Source organism: Nicotiana sylvestris, unplaced genomic scaffold (assembly GCF_000393655.2).
Source record: "Nicotiana sylvestris unplaced genomic scaffold, ASM39365v2 Un00013, whole genome shotgun sequence".
NCBI lineage: Eukaryota > Viridiplantae > Streptophyta > Magnoliopsida > Solanales > Solanaceae > Nicotiana > Nicotiana sylvestris.
In genome coordinates, this window is record NW_027184349.1 from 4,157 (window position 1) to 25,727 (window position 21,571).

A 21,571-nucleotide genomic window follows, 5' to 3' on the forward strand; every position below is an offset into this window, starting at 1 on the left:
GTAGTAAAGAGCTTGGTGAATCTTTCCAGTGTCCACAAAGCATCGGCAGACATAGCCACTCCATCGCCTGTCTGAGCCACTATACCTGGCTGAACTTCCACCGCTGGCTGAACCGCTGGAACCTGAATCTGGGGACCTACCTGCTCCGGAGTGCGAGTAGCGGGAGTCTGAGCCCCTCCTCCAGCTTGAGAAGTGGTTGGTGCTACTGGACGCAAACCCGCTCGGGTGACAGTCTCTATGAGCCCCACCAATCGGACCAGAGCATCCTAAAGAACTAGGGTGGCAATGAACCCCTCTAGGACCTGAGCAGGTCCCACTGGAACTGCTGGGGCCGGAACCTCCTCCTCGAAATCAACCTGAGGCTCCGCCACTGGTGCTGCTACTCGGGGCTGAGCTTTGCCCCTACCTCGGCCTCTAGCATGGCCTCGGTCTCACCCTCTACCCCTAGTGGGAGCAGTTGTAGGGAGCTCGGGCTGCTGAGCGGTAGATGAGAAAGCGTGTGTTCTCACCATCTGCGAAGAACAGAGTAGAAGTTCAATTAGCATTTGAGGAACAAATCCACATGACAAGAAAGAACAAATGTAAGATTTTTCCTAACTCCGTACCGATCCCTCAGACTCTACTAAGCTTGTCCGTGAGTTGTGAGACCTATGCAACCTAGAGCTCTGATACCAACTTGTCACGACCCGGATTTCCCACCCTCAGGAGTCGTGACGGCACCTACTAATGTGAGCTAGGAAAGCCAATTACTAACTACTACTTCATTAACAAATTACTTCTTGTGACAATTATCAGTAATATAAGGAAAACAACGGAATTAAATAAATATGCGGAAGACGTAAATTTAAGAAACTGAACAATAATGCAGAAATCAACATATGCCTCTACCCAAGAACTGGTATCACATTACTCACGAACTTCTAAGAGTACTAAATACAACCGTTTAAAAGAAAATATAAACTGTTTGTCTCGAGTACATGAGATAAAAGATAGAGGAGACGCCGGGCCTGCGGACGCCTGCAAGTCTACCTCGGTGTCTCACTGGATTGGAGGCTGGCTCACGCGTTACTGCTGCTATGCAAGACCTGGATCTGTGCAAAAGAGCACAAAGTGTAGCATCAGCACAACCGACCCCATGTGCTGGTAAGTGTCTAGCCTAACTCCGGTGAGGTAGTGACGAGGCTAGGACTAGACTCCAGATAAACCTGTGCAGTTATACAATATATGGCGGAAAACAAGTAATAAGCAGTTAAGGCTGGGGAAGGGAAACATGCTTCAGGGATAGCAGTTAAAAGAAAATAACAGGGAATAATAAGGAAGCTAGCAATATAACTTCTATCACAAATGAAGAAAATAAAGGCAAATTTCACTTTTAGTTTCATTTTGTTGCAGGCGTGCAACCCGATCCCATTTATCATATCTCGTGGTAGGCATACCACCCGCTCCCGTTTCACCATTTCTCGTGGTAGGCGTACCACCCGCTCCCATTTTATTATATCTTGTGGTAGGCGTACCACCCGCTCCCATTTCATAATATCTTGTGGTAGGCGTACCACCCGCTCCCATTTCATAATATCTTGTGGTAGGCATACCACCCACTCCCATTTCATAATATCTTGTGGTAGGCGTACCACCCGTTTCCATTTCATTATACAATTACAAGAAATCCCGACAAGGGAACATAAGTGATATAATAACCTCCTGGTGAGGGAACAAAAGCAATATAATAGTTTTCCGTCAAGGGAACAAAGATATCAAAACAATCTTCCCGGCAAGGGAGAATCAGTTATAACCAATCTTAACTTAGCTTGTACTCTTCCCAAATATTGACAATGCTAAAACATAAATAAGATCTGCGAGAATAGAACAATTCTTTGCGCAATATAGAAGATCATTAATTTAAGCATCTGAAAGGTCATTTAAGGACACAACCACTTTAAATTTAAGACTCACGGTCTTGCTCGACACCAACGTATAGATACTCGTCACCATGCCTATACGTCGTACTCAACAAGAAGCAAGTAGCAAATATGACTCCACTCCTAATCCCTCAAGCTAAGGTTAGACCAAACACTTACCTCGATGCCTTGAACACCACTCAAGTCTCAATTATAGCTTTACCTCTTGATTCTACCATCAATCCGCTTGAATCTAGTCATAATTTACTTAATTACATCAATAAATGCTAAATGAGTCAACCCCAACGCATGAAAATAAGTTTTACAAGGTTTTACCTAAAAAGGTCAAAAATTCCCCCGGTCCCATGTGGTCGAAACTCGAGGTTCGGACCAAAACCCGGCTACTCATTCCCCCACAAATCCAAATATATGGTTTGTTTTGAAATCGGACCTCAAATTGAGGTCCAAATCCCCAATTTTAGAAAACCTAGGTTCTACCCAAAACACTCAATTTCCCATGAAAATCTTTGATTTGAAGTTGAAATCATGTTAAAAGATGTTAAGAAGTGAAGAAAATGAGTTAGAAATCACTTATCAATCGTTTTGGAGAAGAAACGTTGTTTAGAAAATTGCCTCTTACGTTTTGGGGTTTTGAAAAGAGTAAAAATAACTGAAATTCACGTGAATTTATACCCTTCTGAAACTCCCTGTCCGAACTGCACAAAAAGGACCGCGGCCGCACAGACCTCCCTGAAGACCTGCAGATCATAGCCCCGTGCCGACCGCACAAAGCCGATTGCGGCCGCACATCATCCACCGCGGACCGCTCAAAGGCGAGCGCGCCGCGCTGGCCCCTCCGCGGCCACACGCGATTTCTCGCGGACCGCGCAAGAGGGTTCAGAAACCTGCAATATTTCCTAAACTTGCAACATCTAATCTTTTTAAGCCTAAGGCATCCCGGAACCTACTCGAAACTCACCCGAGCCCTCGAAACTCTAACCCAAGTATATACACAACCTCAAACACATTCTACGAACATATTCGTGTAATCAAATCGCCAAAATAACATCATGAACATCGAATTAAACCTCAAGATTAATGAATTTTTCTCAGATTTCCTTTTAAACATCAATTTCCCAATTAGGGTCCGGATCACGTCAAACGACGTCCGTTTTTAACCAAACTTTACAGGAGCGATTCAAAATATATATAAGACCTGTACCGGGCGCCAGAACCAAAATGCGGCCCTGATACAATAGTCTTCTAATCAAATTTCATTTCCAATTTCCTTAATTATTTCAAGAAAACAATTTCACTCAAAAATTCATTTCTCGGGCTTGGGACCTCGGAATCCAATTCCGGGCATACGCCCCAATTACATATTTTTCTACGGACCCTCCGAGATCGTCAAATCACAGGTCCGGGTCCGTTTACCCAAAATATTGACCGAAGTTAAATTTATTCATTTTGATATCAAAACTTAGCATTTTTCACAGAATTTCATATTTAAGCTTTCCGGCTATGCGCCCGGACTACGCACGCAAATCGAAGCGATTCTAAATGAGGTTTTCAAGTCCTCGGAAGCACATAATGGGTAAGAAAATAGGTGATGGACCTTTGGGTCGTCACAATATGTGGCCGGACAAACAATTGCAGAGAAGTCGACTTTCAGAGCAAATTAACATTCATAACTAAATTCAGATTTAATTATATCGACAGAAAAGTTAATGACAACAAAAATCAATAACAAAGGTTTGCATTTAAACTTCAAAACGAGCCAAATTTCAGAATTTACAACTATAACTCCTTTAATAACATCTCATAATGGGACCGCATGAAACAAACATTTTTTTAATAAAAAGAAACAATCATTCACATTAATATTCAGACCTAAACATAAAACTATACCAGCAATTACTTCACCATTTCTAGAATTCCATCTTTTGGCTTTTTATTCATATATGCTAGTTCAAACAATCAGTAACTTAACATCAAGTACAACTGAGTCAGGCATAAAAATATGGGAATTTATCAAGCTGAATTTCATATTTTCTGGAATCAGCATATTTCAAACACAAACCAAACCATTTAGTGATAAAACAAGCATAAAATCAGAAGATATTCAATCATAAATCAATTAATTTGATCGTTCCAACAAGTAGGGATAGAGATCTTTGGTGTGTACCTAGTTTTGAGACAAGATAGCTTAAAATAGCCAAATAAAAACCAGAGATCTACTAGTTGGAGCTCAGCAACAGAAGAAACAACACATAGCTTCAAATTTCGAATCCAAAATAAAACTAGAACACTCAGAAATTGAGGAGATAATGCAGCGGAATCGGCAGAGCTTCGAAATTTTCTTTTTCTCCATTTTTTTTTTTCTGAAAACCTCTTTTATTGTTTCCAACTTTTAAAATTATTTCAGAACTTCTAATTTTTTCTTACTTTTTCATTTGTTGCTGGAGGCTTTTGTGGGTGTGTGTATTTTGTGTGTGTGAGAAATGAGAGTCAAAGAGAAGGGCGTTGGCTGATGGTTTTTTTTTTGTGTGTTAAGGAGGAAGGGTGCAACGACTAATGTTGAAGAATGAGGGATCTGATTATTGAGTGAAGAAAAAGAAGAAGGGGTCTTCTCTCATTATTCTTTTTCTAGGTCTAAAATATGATGTTAGGTCCCTTTTTATGTCTATAAGTTTTAGGGATTTAAGGAAAAATGGGGAAAGGGAAGATTGGGCTGGGGTTTAAAGGTTAATTTGGGCCATTTTAGGAATTGACCCAATTTTAAAAGAAACAATACCAACATATATTCTTCCTATTTTCATTTTCTTTGTTTTTTCCTATTCTTTTTCTTTGATTTTAAATTCTAATTAAATTAATTAAGATCCTAAATCAATCTATTTTTGTAGAAATTAAAAATTTTTATTTATTTTTAATATTAAAACGACTAATTAACTTAAAACTAAAGAAAAATATTAATTTTAAAGGCTAAAATCTAAATATGTAAAAATGACCTTTTTTATGATTTTTGCTTAATAAAATTAATTCCTACATGTAAATTGAACCTAAGGTGGCATGAAATTAAAACGTGACAATTTTTATGATTTTTCTATGATTATAAAATATTAAAAATGTATGAAATGCAACTAAATAAAGAAAAGTTTCTAAAATCTATTAAAATTATTTTTAACTTATTTTTAGGAGTTATTTTTATGTGGGGCAAAAATTAGATGCTCACAATATGTACTTGCTTCAAGTTCATAAAGATGTGAAAGATATTTCTCGTAGTTGATCAGTTTGTTAATTTCCTTGAAGTTGTTACAAATGTGAAAGTAAAGAAGTTTATGAACTTTCATTGAATCTCCGATTTTCAAAGACATCTCTTATTTACGTGTAATAATACATAGTAAGTAACTAAGGTAAAATGATAAATTAACCTCATACAAAAAAACACGACTTAATTATGCACTTATCATTAATGTAATGTGGCATCGATCAGTTGTGCGTACATATATAGTTCCACTTAGTACATCATAAAAATCCTAACTAGTACTATTTTGGTTTTCGTGACTACTCAGGCTCAACAATATTAATGCTGCATCCGATCCTTTTTTGGACGATAACAGGTAATTCTTCTTTAATTAGTCTTTTGCCATATACTATATATATAATCAAACTGGTGATGGTACCACTTAATTCAGAATCTGCTGATCACTTCATTGTGCAAAATATATATATTTCTAGCAGGTCACAGTGGTTCAAGTTCAAGTCCAAGGCGTCCTAGCCGTAGCCCAAGTCTGGACCTGGACCTGGACCACGCATTCCACAACCAGGTAAGCTATACCAATTGGAACTCATCGATCTCTTCTGTTTCTTCAAGCTTATAACTTTTTGACATTCCAACTGCACCCACTCCATTTCATAAACAACTTGCTATAACATTTAGGGGCACTACTTAATTATCTCTAGATCATATTTATAAGTTGATAAAGCAAATCCACAAACTGTAGTTCTTAGAAGATTAAACCGATCAAGAAGGATCTGATTTCATGAAAATGGACGATAAAGGAAGGTAGGAATAAAACTGAGGAACGAAGAATCTTGAAGGCAGTTCATCCTCCGATGCCAATGATAAACCTTCCGCTGCTGCTCAGGCAACACAATCAGTATCTTCATCAACCACAGGAATAATGTGCAACTACTGTCAATGCCTTCTCAGTGCGGCATTGTTTTTCTTTGTTCTTACCAGTAAAGGTATTGAAATAATAGAAACTTATGTCACGACTCGGAATTCTCACCATCGGGACCGTGATAACGTCTAACATTTCACTTGCTAGGCAAGCCAACGTTAGAACAATCTACTCCTTTTAACAGTTTAAAACAGATATTAAAGAAGAACTGAGATAACTGAAAAAATTTAAAGTAACAATGCGGAAGTTAAACTAGCCAAATATCTATTACAACTTCCCTGAACCTGGTGTCATGAGTGCACGAACTACAAGAGTAATACACATAAGGGTCTGAAGTAAACAACAAGTTGTTCGAATGAAAGTTCACAGCTAAATAAACAGAGAATGGGGACTCCAGGAGCTGCGGGCACTGAACAATCGTACCTCAAGTCTCCGCAAATGTCCGATCCGAGCTCCCTAGTAACCGATGTCGGGACTGTCTCCAAAATCTGCATAGTGTGTAGAGTACAGTATCAGTACAACCAACCCCATGTACTGGTAAGTGTCGAGCCTAACCTCGACGATGTAGTGACGAGGCTAAGGCGAGTCACCTACGCTAAAACCTGTATGCAGTCTATAATAATGACAGAATAATTGAAATACGGTACAAAATTAAACAGTCAATAGGAAATGACAACCACAACCTCGAAAATAAACCAATGTCATCCAAAATTACCAATCTCTACCAGCTGAAATAACAATACCGGAAGACAGCGCAACAGAAAATGAAACATATAGGTTGTTGCAGCGCACAACCCGATCCCACCAGACATCATATGATCCTCCCTTATTCCACCAACACAATATCAATAACAGTAAATTTATATATATATATATATGTGTGTGTGTGTGTTGCGGTGCGCAGCCCGATCCCACCATATATCAATATCAGTATCGTAATTCACCCTTATTTCACCATATCAATCTACCCTTATTTCACCTGTTGCAGCGTGCAACCCGATACCACCGTATATATATATATTTATATATATATATTCACCCTTATTCCACCATATCAATCCTCCTTTATTACACCTGCTGCGACGTGCAACCCGATCCCACCATATCAGTACCAAACAATAAATGTACACCGTCAAATCCACAGGCTAAATTACAAGGCCTTCGCGATTAATAAATACCAAACAGAACCAAGAAAAGGAACCTTGTTCAATATAGAATCTACACAAATAATACTACATAGCGAGACCAAACCAGCAATTTATAGTTAAAAGGTACAAAACAAGTCAAATTAAGTAGATAGCGAGGATTTGGGGGAACTATGAAGTGAACTAACATGGTTAACAGAAGAAGATATTGATTAACACGTAGTAATTAAGCACAGAAGCATTCAGAGCATGTAACAATTAAGATAGGAGGGAAAACAATTAAGGAAAAGCGATAAATTAGGGAAAAACAAAAAATTCGGTGGCGCATAAGCACTCGTCACCTTGCATATACGCCGCTCACATGGAATTCACATAACACAAAGTCTGAGGGTTCCTAATTCCATCAAGTCAAGATTAGACACAACACTTACCTCGCTCCAAATGCCATTCAAAGCTCAATCACAGCTTTGCCTTTCAAACACGCCTCTGAACCAACAATATCTAGCAAATTACCAACCAAATATTTCAAAATAAACCTTATGAATTACCCACAATCGATAAGAATTCAATTTAGGCCATTAATGGGAAGTCAACAAAAAGTTAACACCCAGGCCCACTTGGTCCAAACCCGAAACTCGGACTAAAACTCAATTACCCATTCACCCTCAAGCTCGGATATGCAATTGGTTTTGGAATCCGACCTCGATTTGAGGTCTAAATCCCCAATTTTTGAAATCCCTAGTTTCTACCCAAAAATCACCAATTCCACCATGAAAACCTTAGATTCTAGGTTGAAATCTTGTAAAATGAAGTGAAAGATTGAAAGAAACTAGTTAAGAATCACTTACCTATGATTTGGCAAAGAAATGGTCTTTGGAAAATCCCCTAGAGGGTTTTCTTGTTTTGAAAATTTTGAGAAATTTTGAGAAGTTAGGTTTTACACAGTTGCAGATGTTGCATCTGTGACCTGAGTTTCGCAATTGCGAAGCTCGCAAATGCAAAGGGACCATCGCAAATGTGAGGTCCTTCACATCTTTGCTGCCTTCGCAATTGCAAAGATAAGTTCTCAATTGCGAACTTGGATCTCCGCAAATGCGACAAAAAGATCGCATTTGCGATCACTTCCCCTCCCAGCTTTACTTCGTAAATGCGAAGAATTCTTCGCAATAGTGAAGACTGTATGGCCAGCTTCTCTTTGCATTTTCGATGAGAAGCTCGCAAATGCGAACCCCTCAGAGGTCGCAATTGTGATGCCTGATCTCGCAATTGCGAAATAGAGGCCTGCAACACCCTCAGTTACGCCAACAAATTTTTTCCAAGTTCAAATCACTCTATAGCCTATTCGAAATTCACCCGAGCCTCAGGGCTCCAAACCAAACATACACACAAATCTAAAAATATCATATAAACTTGCTCGTGCGATCAATTCACCAAAATAATATTTAAAACCATGAACTTAGCACCAAATCAATTGAAATTCTCAAGAACACTTTGAAATTTCTATTTTCTCAACTGGACGCCCGAATCACGTCAAACCAACTCCGTTTCTCACCAAATTTCACAGAAATACCTTAAATACTATAATGAAATTGTACTAGGCTCCGGAACTAATGTACAGACCCGATATCAACAAGATCAAATATTAACAATTTCTTAAAAACCATTAAATTTTCAGACTTACAATTTTTATCAAAAATTCATAACTCGGGCTAGGGACCTCTGATTCCGATTCTGGGCATACGTATAGGTCCCATATTCTAATGCGGACCCACCGGGAATATCAAAACATGAATCCGGATCCGTTTACCAAAAATGTTGACCGAAGTCAGCTCAAATGAAGTTTTTAATAAAAAATCCCTATTTTTATCAACTTTCAACACAAAAGCTTTCCGGAAATACACCCGGACTGTGCACGCACATTGAGAAGAGATAAAATGAGGTTTTAAAGGCTTCGAAACATAGAATTTGATTTTAAATCTTAAACCTATCGGGTCATCACACATCCTTAGTAATTAACTAAGTACATGTGTGATACTTGACAACTCGCTCATGATCTTGCACAACTTGCTCACGTCTTGCTACCCCAGTCATCCTTACTACACTCAAGATCGCTAAGAGAATGCTAGAAAGAATACAAGAGAATTTCTAAAGGAAGTTTTGTATTAGAGAGAACTTAAATTGTTTGTTTGGTGAATTACAAATGAATGGCCCCTTTATATACTATAGTCTCCTAGGGGCTAGTGTGTAACTATTAATTGTAACACAAGTCCTTAATATTTACAAGACAAGAACTTTCTTTAGAATCCTCTACAAGCCTAAAAGATTCCAAGGACTTTCCTAGCAAATCCATAGGGATCTGTGGTCTTCCAAAGAAAATGTCCATTCTTCTCTAGAATCTTCTGACAAATGCTAGCCTTCCTCCTATGTAAGCTTCCATATGGCATTAATATATGCCAAATGGTGCTTATGTGGCATGATGATGTGGCGGGTCATCACACTCTCCCCACCTAATATTGTGACAATTGCAGTGCAATGCTGCTGCATAAACTCTCAGATCTTATCTTTGAATTGCCATAAGTCTTCGTATCATTCCCATGTGGCCTCCTCTAGTGATTTCCCCTTCCAATAGATGAGGAACATTGCGGTGGATTTCCACCCTTGTTTTTTCCTAGCTTGGTAATCCTTGATAGTCTCAATCTCCTGATCATGCGAGGCGGTGATAGTAATTGGCGCTCGACTTCATTGGCCCCTACTCGAATCATCCTTATCTTCATGATATGGCTTAAGCATGCTGGCATGGAAGACAGGGTAGATCTTAAGATATGATGGCATGTCAAGCTTGTATGAGATCTTGCTTACCTTGGCGACAATCTTAAATGGCCCCTCATACTTGCGAATCATATTCTGATGCATGCCCCGTAGTGCCTTGAACTGTCTTGGGTTAAACTTTACCATGACCATGTCTCCAACTCTATAGTCTATGGGATACCACTTATGGTCCGCAAACTTCTTCATCTTCTTAGCTGCCCTATCCAAGTAGGACTTAGCAGTGTCAAGCTACTTCTCCCATCTTTTGGCCATATGATAAGCCCCCAAACTCTTTCCCTCGAATGCAGCTGGTAATGAATGTGGAGTTTGTGGTTGTTGTCTTGTGGCTAGCTCAAATGGTGTTCGTCCCGTGGATTCACTCCGCTCCAAGTTATAAGAGAATTGGGTGATGTCTAGGAGTCTTGCCCAATCTTTCTGACGCGCGCATACGTATGCTTCAAGTAGCATTCTAGTAAGGTATTGACCTGTTCCATTTATCCATCTGTCTGTGGATGGAAACTAGTTGAAAAGTGTAGTTCCATGCCAAGTATGTCAAATAACTCTCTCCAAAAGTTTCCAATAAAATGGGGGTCTCGATCACTGATAATATGCCTTGGTAAGCCCCAATACTTCACTACGTTCTTAAAGAATAGCTTGGCAATTTCCTTGGCAGTGCAACCTGGTGAGGCTGGCATGAAGGTGGCATATTTGGAAAATCTATCCACGACCACCATAATAGTACCATAACCATCAAACTTCATAGCCAAGTGATAAAGTCCATAGCACGCTCTCCCATGGATGCTCTACAACTGGTAATGGCTCCAAAAGTCCTCCGGGTTGTTATTGTTGCTCAACCTTGTCCTATTGACAGACAAGACAAGTCTGCACATAACACTCTATGTCATCTTGCATGTGTGGCCAATAGTAGACTGACTCAACCAAGGCCCTAGTGTGACGTTGGCCTGGATGACCAGCCTACATTGTGTCATAACTATCCCTTATGATCTGCCGTCTAATGTCTCCAAATTTAGGCACGTAGACCCGCCGACCTTTGTTAAGCAGTAGGCCGTCTTCGACCCAAAAATGTCTTGTATTGCCCTGGTTGGCTAACTCAATAAGCTATTTGGATGCTGGATCATGTTGCATTCCTTTTTTTATAGCCTTACGAATGTCCCATCTTGTTGTAGTGATTGCAGAAAGCTCGGCTTTTTCAGCTCAAGGCATCAGCTACAATGTTACCTTTGACCAGCTTGTACTCTACCACATAATCAAACTAGGCCAAGAAATCCTGCCACCTAGCCTGGTTTGGTGTGAGCTTCTGCGTCTAAATGTAGCTAGTAGCCATATTGTCCGTCTTGACCATGAACCTCGACCCGAGCAAATAATGTCGTCATGTATGAAAGAAATGCACAATGGCAGTCATTTCCTTCTCTTACACCGCGTAACACCAATCCATCTCATTTAGATTGCGGCTCTCAAATGCTATAAGATGCTTATCATGCATCAGGACACCCCCAATGGCAAAGTCTGAGGTATCTGTGTGCACCTCAAATGTCTAGGAAAAATCAGGTAACGCCAAGACTGGCTCTTCTGTTACAGCTGCCTTAAGGCCTTCAAACGCCTTTTGACAATGCTTCGTCCAAAGCCATGACTTGTTCTTCTTTAGCAACCTAGTCAATAGTGCATCTTTTGCTGAGTAACCACTGATGAACCTACGATAGTAGTTAGTAAGGACAAGGAAGGATCTCAAATCATTTACCTTTATAGGTGCCTCCCACTCCTGGATAGCACGTACCTTAACCTCGTCTATGTGTAGCTCACCATTGCTAATCACATGGCCTAAGAAGTGCACCTTTGATTGTGCAAACTCGCATTTCTCCCTCTTGATGTATAGCTCGTTCTCCCGCAAGACTTGGAAAACCTTCCTTAAGTGCTCCATATGCTCCTCCAAGATGTTTCTAGAGAAAACTATGTGGTCTAGGTAGATCACCATGAACTGATCAAGGTAGGGATGAAAAATCTTGTTCATAAGGGTGCAAAATGTGGCTGGTGCATTAGTTAAGCCGAAGGGCATCACCAACCACTCAAAGGCTCTATATCTCGTCACACATGATGTCTTTGGATCGTCCCCTTCTGCAATGCAAACCTGGTAGTAGTCCTTGCGAAGATCCACCTTGGTAAAGTACTTGGCTTGCCAAAATCTATCGAACAAGTCAGCAATGAGCGGGATCGGGTACTTATTCTTCATTGTGACCATATTAAGTGCTCGATAATCTATGAACAAGCGCAAACATCCATCTTTCTTCTTCTGGAACAATACTGGTGCGCCGAAAGGTGCCTTTGATGGGCGAATCTGATCAGCATCTAGCAGCTCTTTCAATTGTTTCCTAAGATCCTCTAGCTCGGGTGGTGCCATACGATATGGGGCAAATGCAGGTGGTTTAACCCCTGGCTCCAACTCAATCTTGTGATGTACCTCTTGCTTAGGCAGCAAGTGCTTAGGCAACTCCTCAAACATGACATCTTTGTTTTCCTCAAGTAACTTCTCTATGCAAGGAGGCAATGTCTCTTGAAAACTATTGTCTTCCTCCAAACTTGCAATAGTTGCCACGAACGTCGGCTCTCCCTTATTGATTCCCTTGACAACCTGCATAGCTGAGAGTTGTGCTTGAATCCGTCCGTGTGGCATAGTCACTGTAGGTACCATGCAACCTCCTTCTCGCTCCATAACCAAGAGACGTTGGAGGTAGAGGTCGATCAAAGTATGATAATATCTAAAGAACTCTTGCCCTAGTATGATGTCAAAGATATCTATAGAGGTTATAGTAAAGTTTGTCATACCTTTCCAAGCTCCCAATTTGACACCAACTCCATTAGCTACCCCACGAGCATTTTGCACCTCGGATTCACGGTCTTGACGCGAGAGTTTGTTGGAGCAAGCTTCAATTCTAGTCTCTTTACAGCAGCCTCAGTCACGAAATTATGAGTTGCTCCAGTATCCACCATTGCAGGAGCGAGCTTGTTGTTGATGGTGAGATCCATATACTAATTGTCATTCTCGGTAGGTTGGATAGCTTGTTTTTTGAAAGCACCACATAATCCGATCATACCCAACTATGTGGTTCCCGAACTCTCTCCTTGCGCTGCTCCTTTCGTTCACAGACTATGGCACTGAGGCTCTTTAGGTCGGGACAATTTCTGAAGCCATGTGGCCCTCCGCATATGTAGCATCCCTACTTCTCGGTCTGTGCCTTCTTCTCGGCATAGCCTTGACGACTACTCAACTTCTTAGAATCATGAGTCTTGGAGTATTGTTGTTGTATATCCTTGCCTTTGCCACGGTATCCCCCACCTTTGACAGTGTTAACCTTTGACTCCTTACCATTGCCTTTGTCGTGCTTGTCATGCCTGCACTCCGTCAATGATTTGGTCTCCACTATGGCTTGGTCTATATCAGTGACTTGTCGGTGTTGCAACTCCGGTTAGCCCAATTTTGCAACTCGTCCATGAAGTGGAACAACAAGTCATCATTGGTCAGGTTGGGGATTTGAAGCATAAGGGTAGTGAACTCCTTGACATAGTTACGTATGCTCCCTGTTTGCTTCAATTCCCTAAGCTTGTTCCTTTCCTCATACAAGATATTGTTTGTAAATAACTATCGCTTGAACTCGGCTTTGAACTGATCCCACGTGCTAATAGTACATAGACCTTTATCCACGTCGGCCATCTTCCTTCTCCACCATAGCATGGCTGTCACTGAGAGGTACAACATGACAGTGTTGATCATGGCCTCGTCATCCCTCACATTGTCGTGCCTGAAGTAGTTCTCCAAGTGCCAAGGGAAGTTTTCTACTTCTTGTGCATCACGAACACCTTTGAACACCAGGGGTTTGGGAGCTTTGATCTTAGCCTCCCTCATCACCACAACATTGATGGTTGCCTCGGTCATGCTAGCATTGAAGTGTTCCTTGATTGACTCTATCTTTGCCATCATAGCATCGATAGTACTCAAAGCCTTCATGAGTCTGCACTCTAAGGCAGTGATGTTTTGCCTTAGTTCCATCTCGGTATGTGTACATCCCTCCAAGTTATTTCGGATACTCCTAATCTCTTCAAGACTGTGCCCCTCAAGAACGCTAAGGGTGCCTTCCACCTTCCCCAAGCGTTGGCCAAAGATCTCCACAACTTCTATCCCCGCGTTCATCTTCATCACCCACTCTTTATCGAGCGAGACATTTTCAGGCAGGGCCTCCACTTCATCCCCGTTCACCTCGGTGGCAGTTGGTTCTTGGGATGTAAGACCTTCATTTGACACAATATCGGGTGGCACCTCTGTCATGCCCCAACCTCGGGAAGCGCGACCGGCGCTCAATCGAGTAAACCCAACTGAGCAAGCTTTATCAAACACTTCCTACCCAACTCGATATGAATAAGGAAACTATGCTTTCATTCATTTGCTTAGGCGAGGAAAGATTGTGCATTTTACAAAGTTAGTTCATTTTAAATCACAACATTAATCAGTAATTAAGTTCCCAAGATTACATACAATTACACTTTAGCAAAATGAGAATTTGAATTACATCATAGTTCGTAGACCCATCCAATGCTCGTACATAACCCACATATATGTCTACGGAGCCTCTAAGGATACCCAAGACAGCGATAACAACACCGACGACAAGGCCCCAGCTATACCTCAAAAGAGATATCTATAACAAAAGGCATTCACAAAACCCCTTGAAGGAGGAAGGGGCTCACCAAGAGTTTGAGAAGAGGATGCTCCACTACACACGATCGGCACTATTCGCTATGGAGCCACCTACATTCATTTAAAAAAAATGTAGCGCCCCCGGCAAAAGGACGTTAGTGCCATCGAATAGCACTAGTATGTATAACTAAACACCATTAAATTAGAAAGAACTTTCATGCAAGAATAAGAAATCACAAGTATAACTCAAAACTTTAAACGATCACCACATTATCAAATAAAAGAATCATACAACTTCCACATCATTTTCCCATAGCTTTTAGTTGGGGCATTTCACACTATTCATTATTTGTTCACAATACCACCGCTATCTTGAGCGGAGTCCGATCTCGACCCGATCGGCTAGGTTGCCTCATTTGAAACATATGCTTCAATCACAATCTCATTTTCCTTCTTTCCCAGAATTCATTCACAATACCTTTCCAATACCACCGCTATCTTGAGCGGAGTCCGATATCGACCCAATCGGCTAGGTCGTCTCATCAAGGCATTGTTCCCTTCTCATAAATCAATTCATTTCTCATATATCATCTCATAGGCACTTGGGGCCACGACTTATCAAATCTTTCTTGGCACTAGGACGCATTTCACATTGTTCCCAATTTTCAATATTAGCTTTGCCAGTTAGGACAGTAGGTGCACGCAAGAGCAATTTAAATTGTAAATATAGATAAGATTTTACATAGATAGCACAATATATTCAGTTGCAATCTCAATTTAAGGTCTAAACATTTGCAATACATAATTCATACCTTTGCCCCTTTCAAGCTGTCAAGATAGCATGTTGATTATGTTGGGACACATTTTTCACACACATAGGGTTACAACACCAACTCATGTAAAACAAGAAGCAATGCAACAATTCAACTTTAATCTTGTCATGCCCACACAAACACGATGAAGCTCAATTTCTAAAAGACGGGGTTTTAGCCATACATACCTCAATAAAGCTTTCCTTATTCCTTACAAAATTCCGGAACTTTTAGCACTTCGATCTATTGTGTAAGAATTACAAATTAAATCGAGAATTAGATACGAGATTGAGATTCTAGCTTGTTTTGAGCATACTATCAAACACTAAAGGTGCATTGTGATCTTAGGCCTTTTTTAGAGAAGTTTCTATCATTTTATACCCCAATTGCTTTCCTTTTTAGTTCACTGCCTCCCAATATTCTATGGTGTGATATGCATGCAAGAAATTCATTCTTATACCCATGAATTACTTCACTTGTGATCCCTTATTGCTAAGCATGGGAATAAGAGCTGAGGTAATGAAGTCTTACCTCTTGGGATGAAAATTTAGGTGCCCTCACTTGATTATCTTCAAAGATTTGGCAAGGTTTCATGGAGTAATTTGATGGGAAGCACTTCCCTCTCTAAGACCCTCTCTCTCTCTCTAAAAGCATCAGGAAATATGCTCAAAATAAGCTATAATACCGAATATATCGATAAGGGGTCAGGTTTAAAATTTAGAAAGTTGGAGTCCCGAGCTAGGTCTGCGATCGCATTTGATCGCAAAGTGGAAAGGCGGCCCGCAGAATGGACCGCAAAAGTGCTCCCAAAATCTGAACACACTACTTGGGTATGCGGCAGAAATGCGGTCCGCATACCCGTTCTGCGGTCGCATAATGCACCGCAGAACTGCCCTTCACAAAATCCCAAGGGAAATGTGCGATGACTATGCGGTCCGCATATCGGTTATGCGATCGCATACTTGACCGCATAGTTGACCTCAAATTTGACCAACACACTGACTCACTTTGCGGCGATTATGCTGTCCACATACCTGATATGCGACCGCATTCTCGACCACAGAATCGCATTTTCTGGAAAACATTATTTCTTGACTTTTTATATTATAGATTAGTCCAAAAAGGTCCGAACCGCGGCGTACGCATCTCTAACACATGATCCTAATTTGGCACCACGGGATTCGGGGTTCTGAGTAGGAAATTCACGGGGCTTTACAACCTCCTAGCTCTTATTGGTGGCATTTTTCTTTTTTCTTACGACCGCTCTTGTCAGCAGCATCCTGGATAACGTTGGCTTGGGTGTTGCAGCGTTAATTTCTCCGTCATTCGCCATTCCCTTAGTTGCAACCTCTACTCTGATACCACGTTGTCACGTCCTCAATAATTAACCAATTACACATGTGAAACTTGACAACTTGCTCCCGATATTGCACAACTTGCTCACGTTCTTTCTATATCAAGTCAGCCTTACTACACTCAAGATCACTAAGGGAATGCTAGAAAGAACAAAAGAGAATTGCTAAAGGAAACTTTATATTAGAAAGAACTTGAATTGTTTGCTTGGTAAATTACAAATAAATGGCCCCCTTTATATACTAGTCTCCTAGGGGCTAGTGTGTAAATATTAATTGTTACACAAGTCCTTAATATTTACAAGATAAGGGCTTTTCTAGAATCCTCTACAAGCCTAGAAGATTCCAAGGAATTTCCTAAAAAATCCATAGGGATCTAGGTCTTCCAAAGGAAATGTCCATACTTCTCTAGAATCTTCTCACAAAGGCTAGCCTTCCTTCTATGTAAGCTTCCACATGGCATTAATATATGCCAAATGGTGCCTATGTGGCCACGTCATCACACTTAGCTTGCTTAATTACTGTTAGAGTCTGTTAAGTTGTTAGAGTTAGTTATTACTATTAGAGGTGGTTAATTGCACATGTACTGCATGTGAGAATACATCTATATTAGTCTATAAAAGACTGTCATATGTACGCTTAAAGACATAAGAAAATATCTTTCTCTTCTTCATTCTCTATATCAGATTCTAGAATATTCATCTTTGCATGTGCCCTAATCTGCTGCTCCATTGATCTAGCAGTGAAGCTTCATCTCTGTATCAATTTCTTCATGGTATCAGAGCCGTGATAGTGAGGATCCGGTCTGGCGTGAAGCTCTGAAAAAATTGAGATAATTACAGAAGATAATTTCTACAAACATGGCTAGAAATGAGGTAAGCTCGCTTGATCATAATCACCCGTTATTTCTTCAAGCAAAAAATACTCCAGGTCTAGTTTTGATTCCAATAAAGCTCACAGAGCTAGAGAATTATGCCCTGTGTAGCAGGGCAACGAAACTAGCTTTGAGAGGAAAAGGTAAGCTTGGATTTGTAGACGGTTCCTCTACTAAGAGAAGATACAGAGGTGAATTAGTTGAGCAATGGGAAAAGTATAATATGATAGTGTTGTCTTGGATTGGAAGTACAGTTTCGAACAAATTAATGCCAGGGATTGTTTATGCCTCAGATGCAAGAAAGGTTTTGAATAACTTTCCGGAGAGATTTGATCGATCAAACCTAACAAGGATATATCACCTTTGGGCTGAGATTGCAACAATGAGGCAGGGAACAAATTCTGTGACAAGCTATTACACTAAAATGAAGGATCTATGGGATGAGTTGGATGTTTTAGCTCCACTCTTTTCCTGTGATTGTGAGGAGTAACATACTTGCTAGGAGAATAGTAGTTACTATTAATGAATCTTATGCGATTGTGACTCAGGAAGAAAGCTCAAGAACACTTTGTGTGGTAGATACTCACAGGGATCCACTCACTATGTTACCAGAAAAGACACAAGGATTCAAACCGAAGAGCACAGGGCTAATCTATGAACATTGTGGTTACAAGAGTCACTTGAAGGAAAACTGCTATAAAATTGTAGAATACCCTCAAGATTTTAAAAGTAAGAAGAAAGCTGGACAATTTGGTGGAAACACAGGCCAGCCGGGGGGTAGGGCACAATTTAGTGGAGGATTCATACCATATGCCAATAATGCAACAACTAAAAATTAGTTGCAAGGACATTTCTTCACTGAGGAAGAATACTCACAGTTGATGGGTCTCATGAACAAGTCACCATCAAATGACAGTACCTTAAATATGATGGCAGGTACGCTTACATTATTTTCTAGTACCTATGCCCGTGAGTGGATAATTGATTCTGGGGCATCTCATCATATTACACCATGCAAGGAAATATTAGAAGGACTAAGGAGCTTAGAAAAATAACATAACAGTAGAGTGCAAGTGCCGACATGAAGTTGATCTTCCATAGCATGTGCAGGAAATACAGTGATTTTAGGGAGTCATCAAATCATGAATGTGTTGCATATCCCATACTTCAAATTTTATCTACTTTCAGTGTCAAAGTTAACCAAGGAGTTGTTATGTAAAGTCACATTTTTTCCCTAGTTTCTGTGTATTTCAGGGACTTTACAATGGTAAGGTAATGGGAATTGGTAGAGAAAGTAATGGTCTTTACATTCTACAGAGAGATTTCAAATCCATAGTAGGAGTAGCAGTAACTGGAGGAGAAAATGAAGCTGAGTTATGGCATCTAAGGCTGTGGCACCCATCAGTAGTTGCAATGCAACATATCCCTAGCTTAAAGAATAAAGTCAATAATGTAGTACAGGAGAACTGTTTAGTGTGCCCAATGGCAAAGAAAATCATATTAAGTTTTCCTATTAGTAAGAGTAAATCTAGTAGTATTTTCCAGTTGATTCATGTTCATGTCTAGGGACCTTATAGAAAGGCTACATTTTATAGAAAATAATATTTTGTAATTGTAGTTGATGATTACAGTAGATATACTTGGGTCGGTCTAATTCAATCCAAATGTGAGGTTTCAGTTGTGCTTAAAGACTTCTTAACAATGGTAAGGAATCAATTTGATGCTTCTGTAAAGGTACTGAGATCATACAATGGCACGCAATTTTTTAATTCACAATGTAATGAACTGTTATCTTCCCTTGGCATATTTCCTCAAAGTAGTTGTGCTTATACACCTCAACAAAATGAAACAGTTGAAGAAAGTATAGACATATCTTAGAGGTAGCAGGGCCCTTAAAATACACAGTTCAGTTCCAGTTAAATTCTGGGGAGAGTGTGTGAAGACTGTAGTCTATTTGATCAACAAATTATCCACTGCTATACTAGATGGTAAAGCACCCTATGTTGATTTATGGTAAGGAACCTAGACTGGATCATCTAAGGGTATATGGTTGTTTGTGCTATGCAAACAGCCTGCGCATGGGTGACAAACTAGCCCCAAGGGCAAAAAGGAAAGTATTAATGGGGTACTCTGAAGTTCAAAAGGGATATAGGTTATTTTATCTAGATTCCAAGACTTTCTTTGTTAGAACGGATGTAAGCTTCAAAGAAGGGATTTTTCCTTTCAGAGCCATGCAAGTTGAAAATGAGGAGGAAGTGTTGTTCATGCCAATCAATGATATAACAGACATTAGAAGACACTTGCAAGCTCAAACACTACCATCACCAGATCAACCTCCCACAATGCAACATAAAAATAATAGTGACACAACAGCAGAAGAAACAATAGAACCTCACACCACTCATGATCATGAGACAAATACCATAGACGATGCATCTACTTCTAAACATAATATACAACCTGCAGATTCTGACAGTTCAATGCAAGTATCTTAATCAACAGCAGAAGAACCTGATAATTTGGTACAAGGAGTTGAATCAGCAGCAAAACCTAGTATTACTGAGCAGAGAATGGTATAGGTAAAAGAGTTACCAAGCAACCAATTTGGCTTAAAGACTATGTGACCTCTAAGGGCAAGACTCCTAGCTACTTATACTCCATTGCTAACTGTGTAGAGTATGATCATTTGTCCATAGGATATCAAGAATATATAAGTCTGTTCTTAGCACCTACAGAGCCCAAGACCTTTAAAGAAGCATCTCAAGATCAGAGATGGATTGAAGCTATGCAACAGGCAGTCAATGTATTAGAGTAGAACCAGAATTGGGAGCTAGTAGGCTTACCTAAAGGGAAGCAGGCAGTTGGACCAAAATAGGTGTACAAAATTAAATACAAGCCAAATAGAGAAGTAGACAAATACAAAGCCAGGCTTATGGCCAAAGGATACACTCAATAGAAAGGTTTAGATTATTATGAAACCTTCTCACCAGTTGCTAAAATGGTGACTGTAAGGACAGTAATTAGTATTGCAGCCTTAAGGAATTGGCCTCTGTATCATAAGGATGTAAATTATGCTTTTCTACAAGGTAACCTATTCTAAGAGGTCTATATGGATTTCCTTAAGGGTTTCAAAAGCAGGGGAGTATAAAGTATGCAAGCTGCTCAACTAACTATATGGCTTGACACAAGCCTCTAAACAGTGGAATATCAAACTTAAATATGCTCTTCAAGCAGCCAAATACATTCAAAGTCATATGATCATTCTTTGTTTACAGAGAAGGAATGTGAAGAACTAGTCATTGTCCTAGTGTATGTAGATGATCTATTTATTACTAGGAACAGTATGAGGCTAATTGACCAAGCAAAGAGCACATTGCACAATAATTTCAAAGTGAAGGACCTAGATGAACTGAGGTACTTCCTAAGAATTGTGGTATTGAGATCACATGATGACATACTACTCAATTAGAGAAAATACATTCTTGAGTTAATCTCTAATATTGGCTTGAGTGGAGCTAAGCCAGTAAACATACCTTTGGAAGCAAATATTAGGTTTACCACCGTGGATTATGATGCACATGTGGCGGCATTATGAATCATGTACTTCCACATGCCACTAGACCTGACATCAGTTTTGTTGTACAAGTTCTAAGCCAATTCATGCAACAATCTAGAGCTTCACATTGGGAGGCGGCACTCATGCTAGTTAGATATTTGAACAGGTCACCTAGCCAAGGCATTTTGCTGAAGAATAATCCCTGCACACAACTGACTGATTTTGTGACAGTGA

General features: G+C 40.1%; 1 protein-coding gene and 1 long non-coding RNA gene across 2 annotated transcripts; one reads left to right on the forward strand and one right to left on the reverse strand.

The window, feature by feature from the left end:
* Positions 1-860: 860 nt before the first annotated feature.
* LOC138884643 (uncharacterized) lies at positions 861-4,567 on the reverse strand. The gene is made up of 2 exons (XR_011404710.1): positions 4,084-4,567; positions 861-1,091 (listed from the first exon to the last, which is right to left on the reverse strand). It is a non-coding gene; the product is annotated as an uncharacterized lncRNA (long non-coding RNA).
* Positions 4,568-17,767: 13,200 nt separating this feature from the next.
* LOC138884644 (uncharacterized) lies at positions 17,768-18,620 on the forward strand. Its single transcript, XM_070165653.1, has 2 exons — positions 17,768-18,232; positions 18,330-18,620. Exons 1-2 carry the CDS (start codon positions 17,768-17,770, stop codon positions 18,618-18,620), a joined length of 756 nt encoding a protein of 251 aa, XP_070021754.1.
* Positions 18,621-21,571: the final 2,951 nt, after the last annotated feature.

Bases quoted from the DNA above. Each gene is read 5' to 3' on its own strand.
- LOC138884644 (XM_070165653.1), top strand. From the start codon at position 17,768: ATGGCTAGAAATGAGGTAAGCTCGCTTGATCATAATCACCCGTTATTT. The intron at 18,233-18,329 runs GTTTTAGCTCCA...ATTGTGACTCAG, and splicing joins ATCTATGGGATGAGTTGGAT to GAAGAAAGCTCAAGAACACT.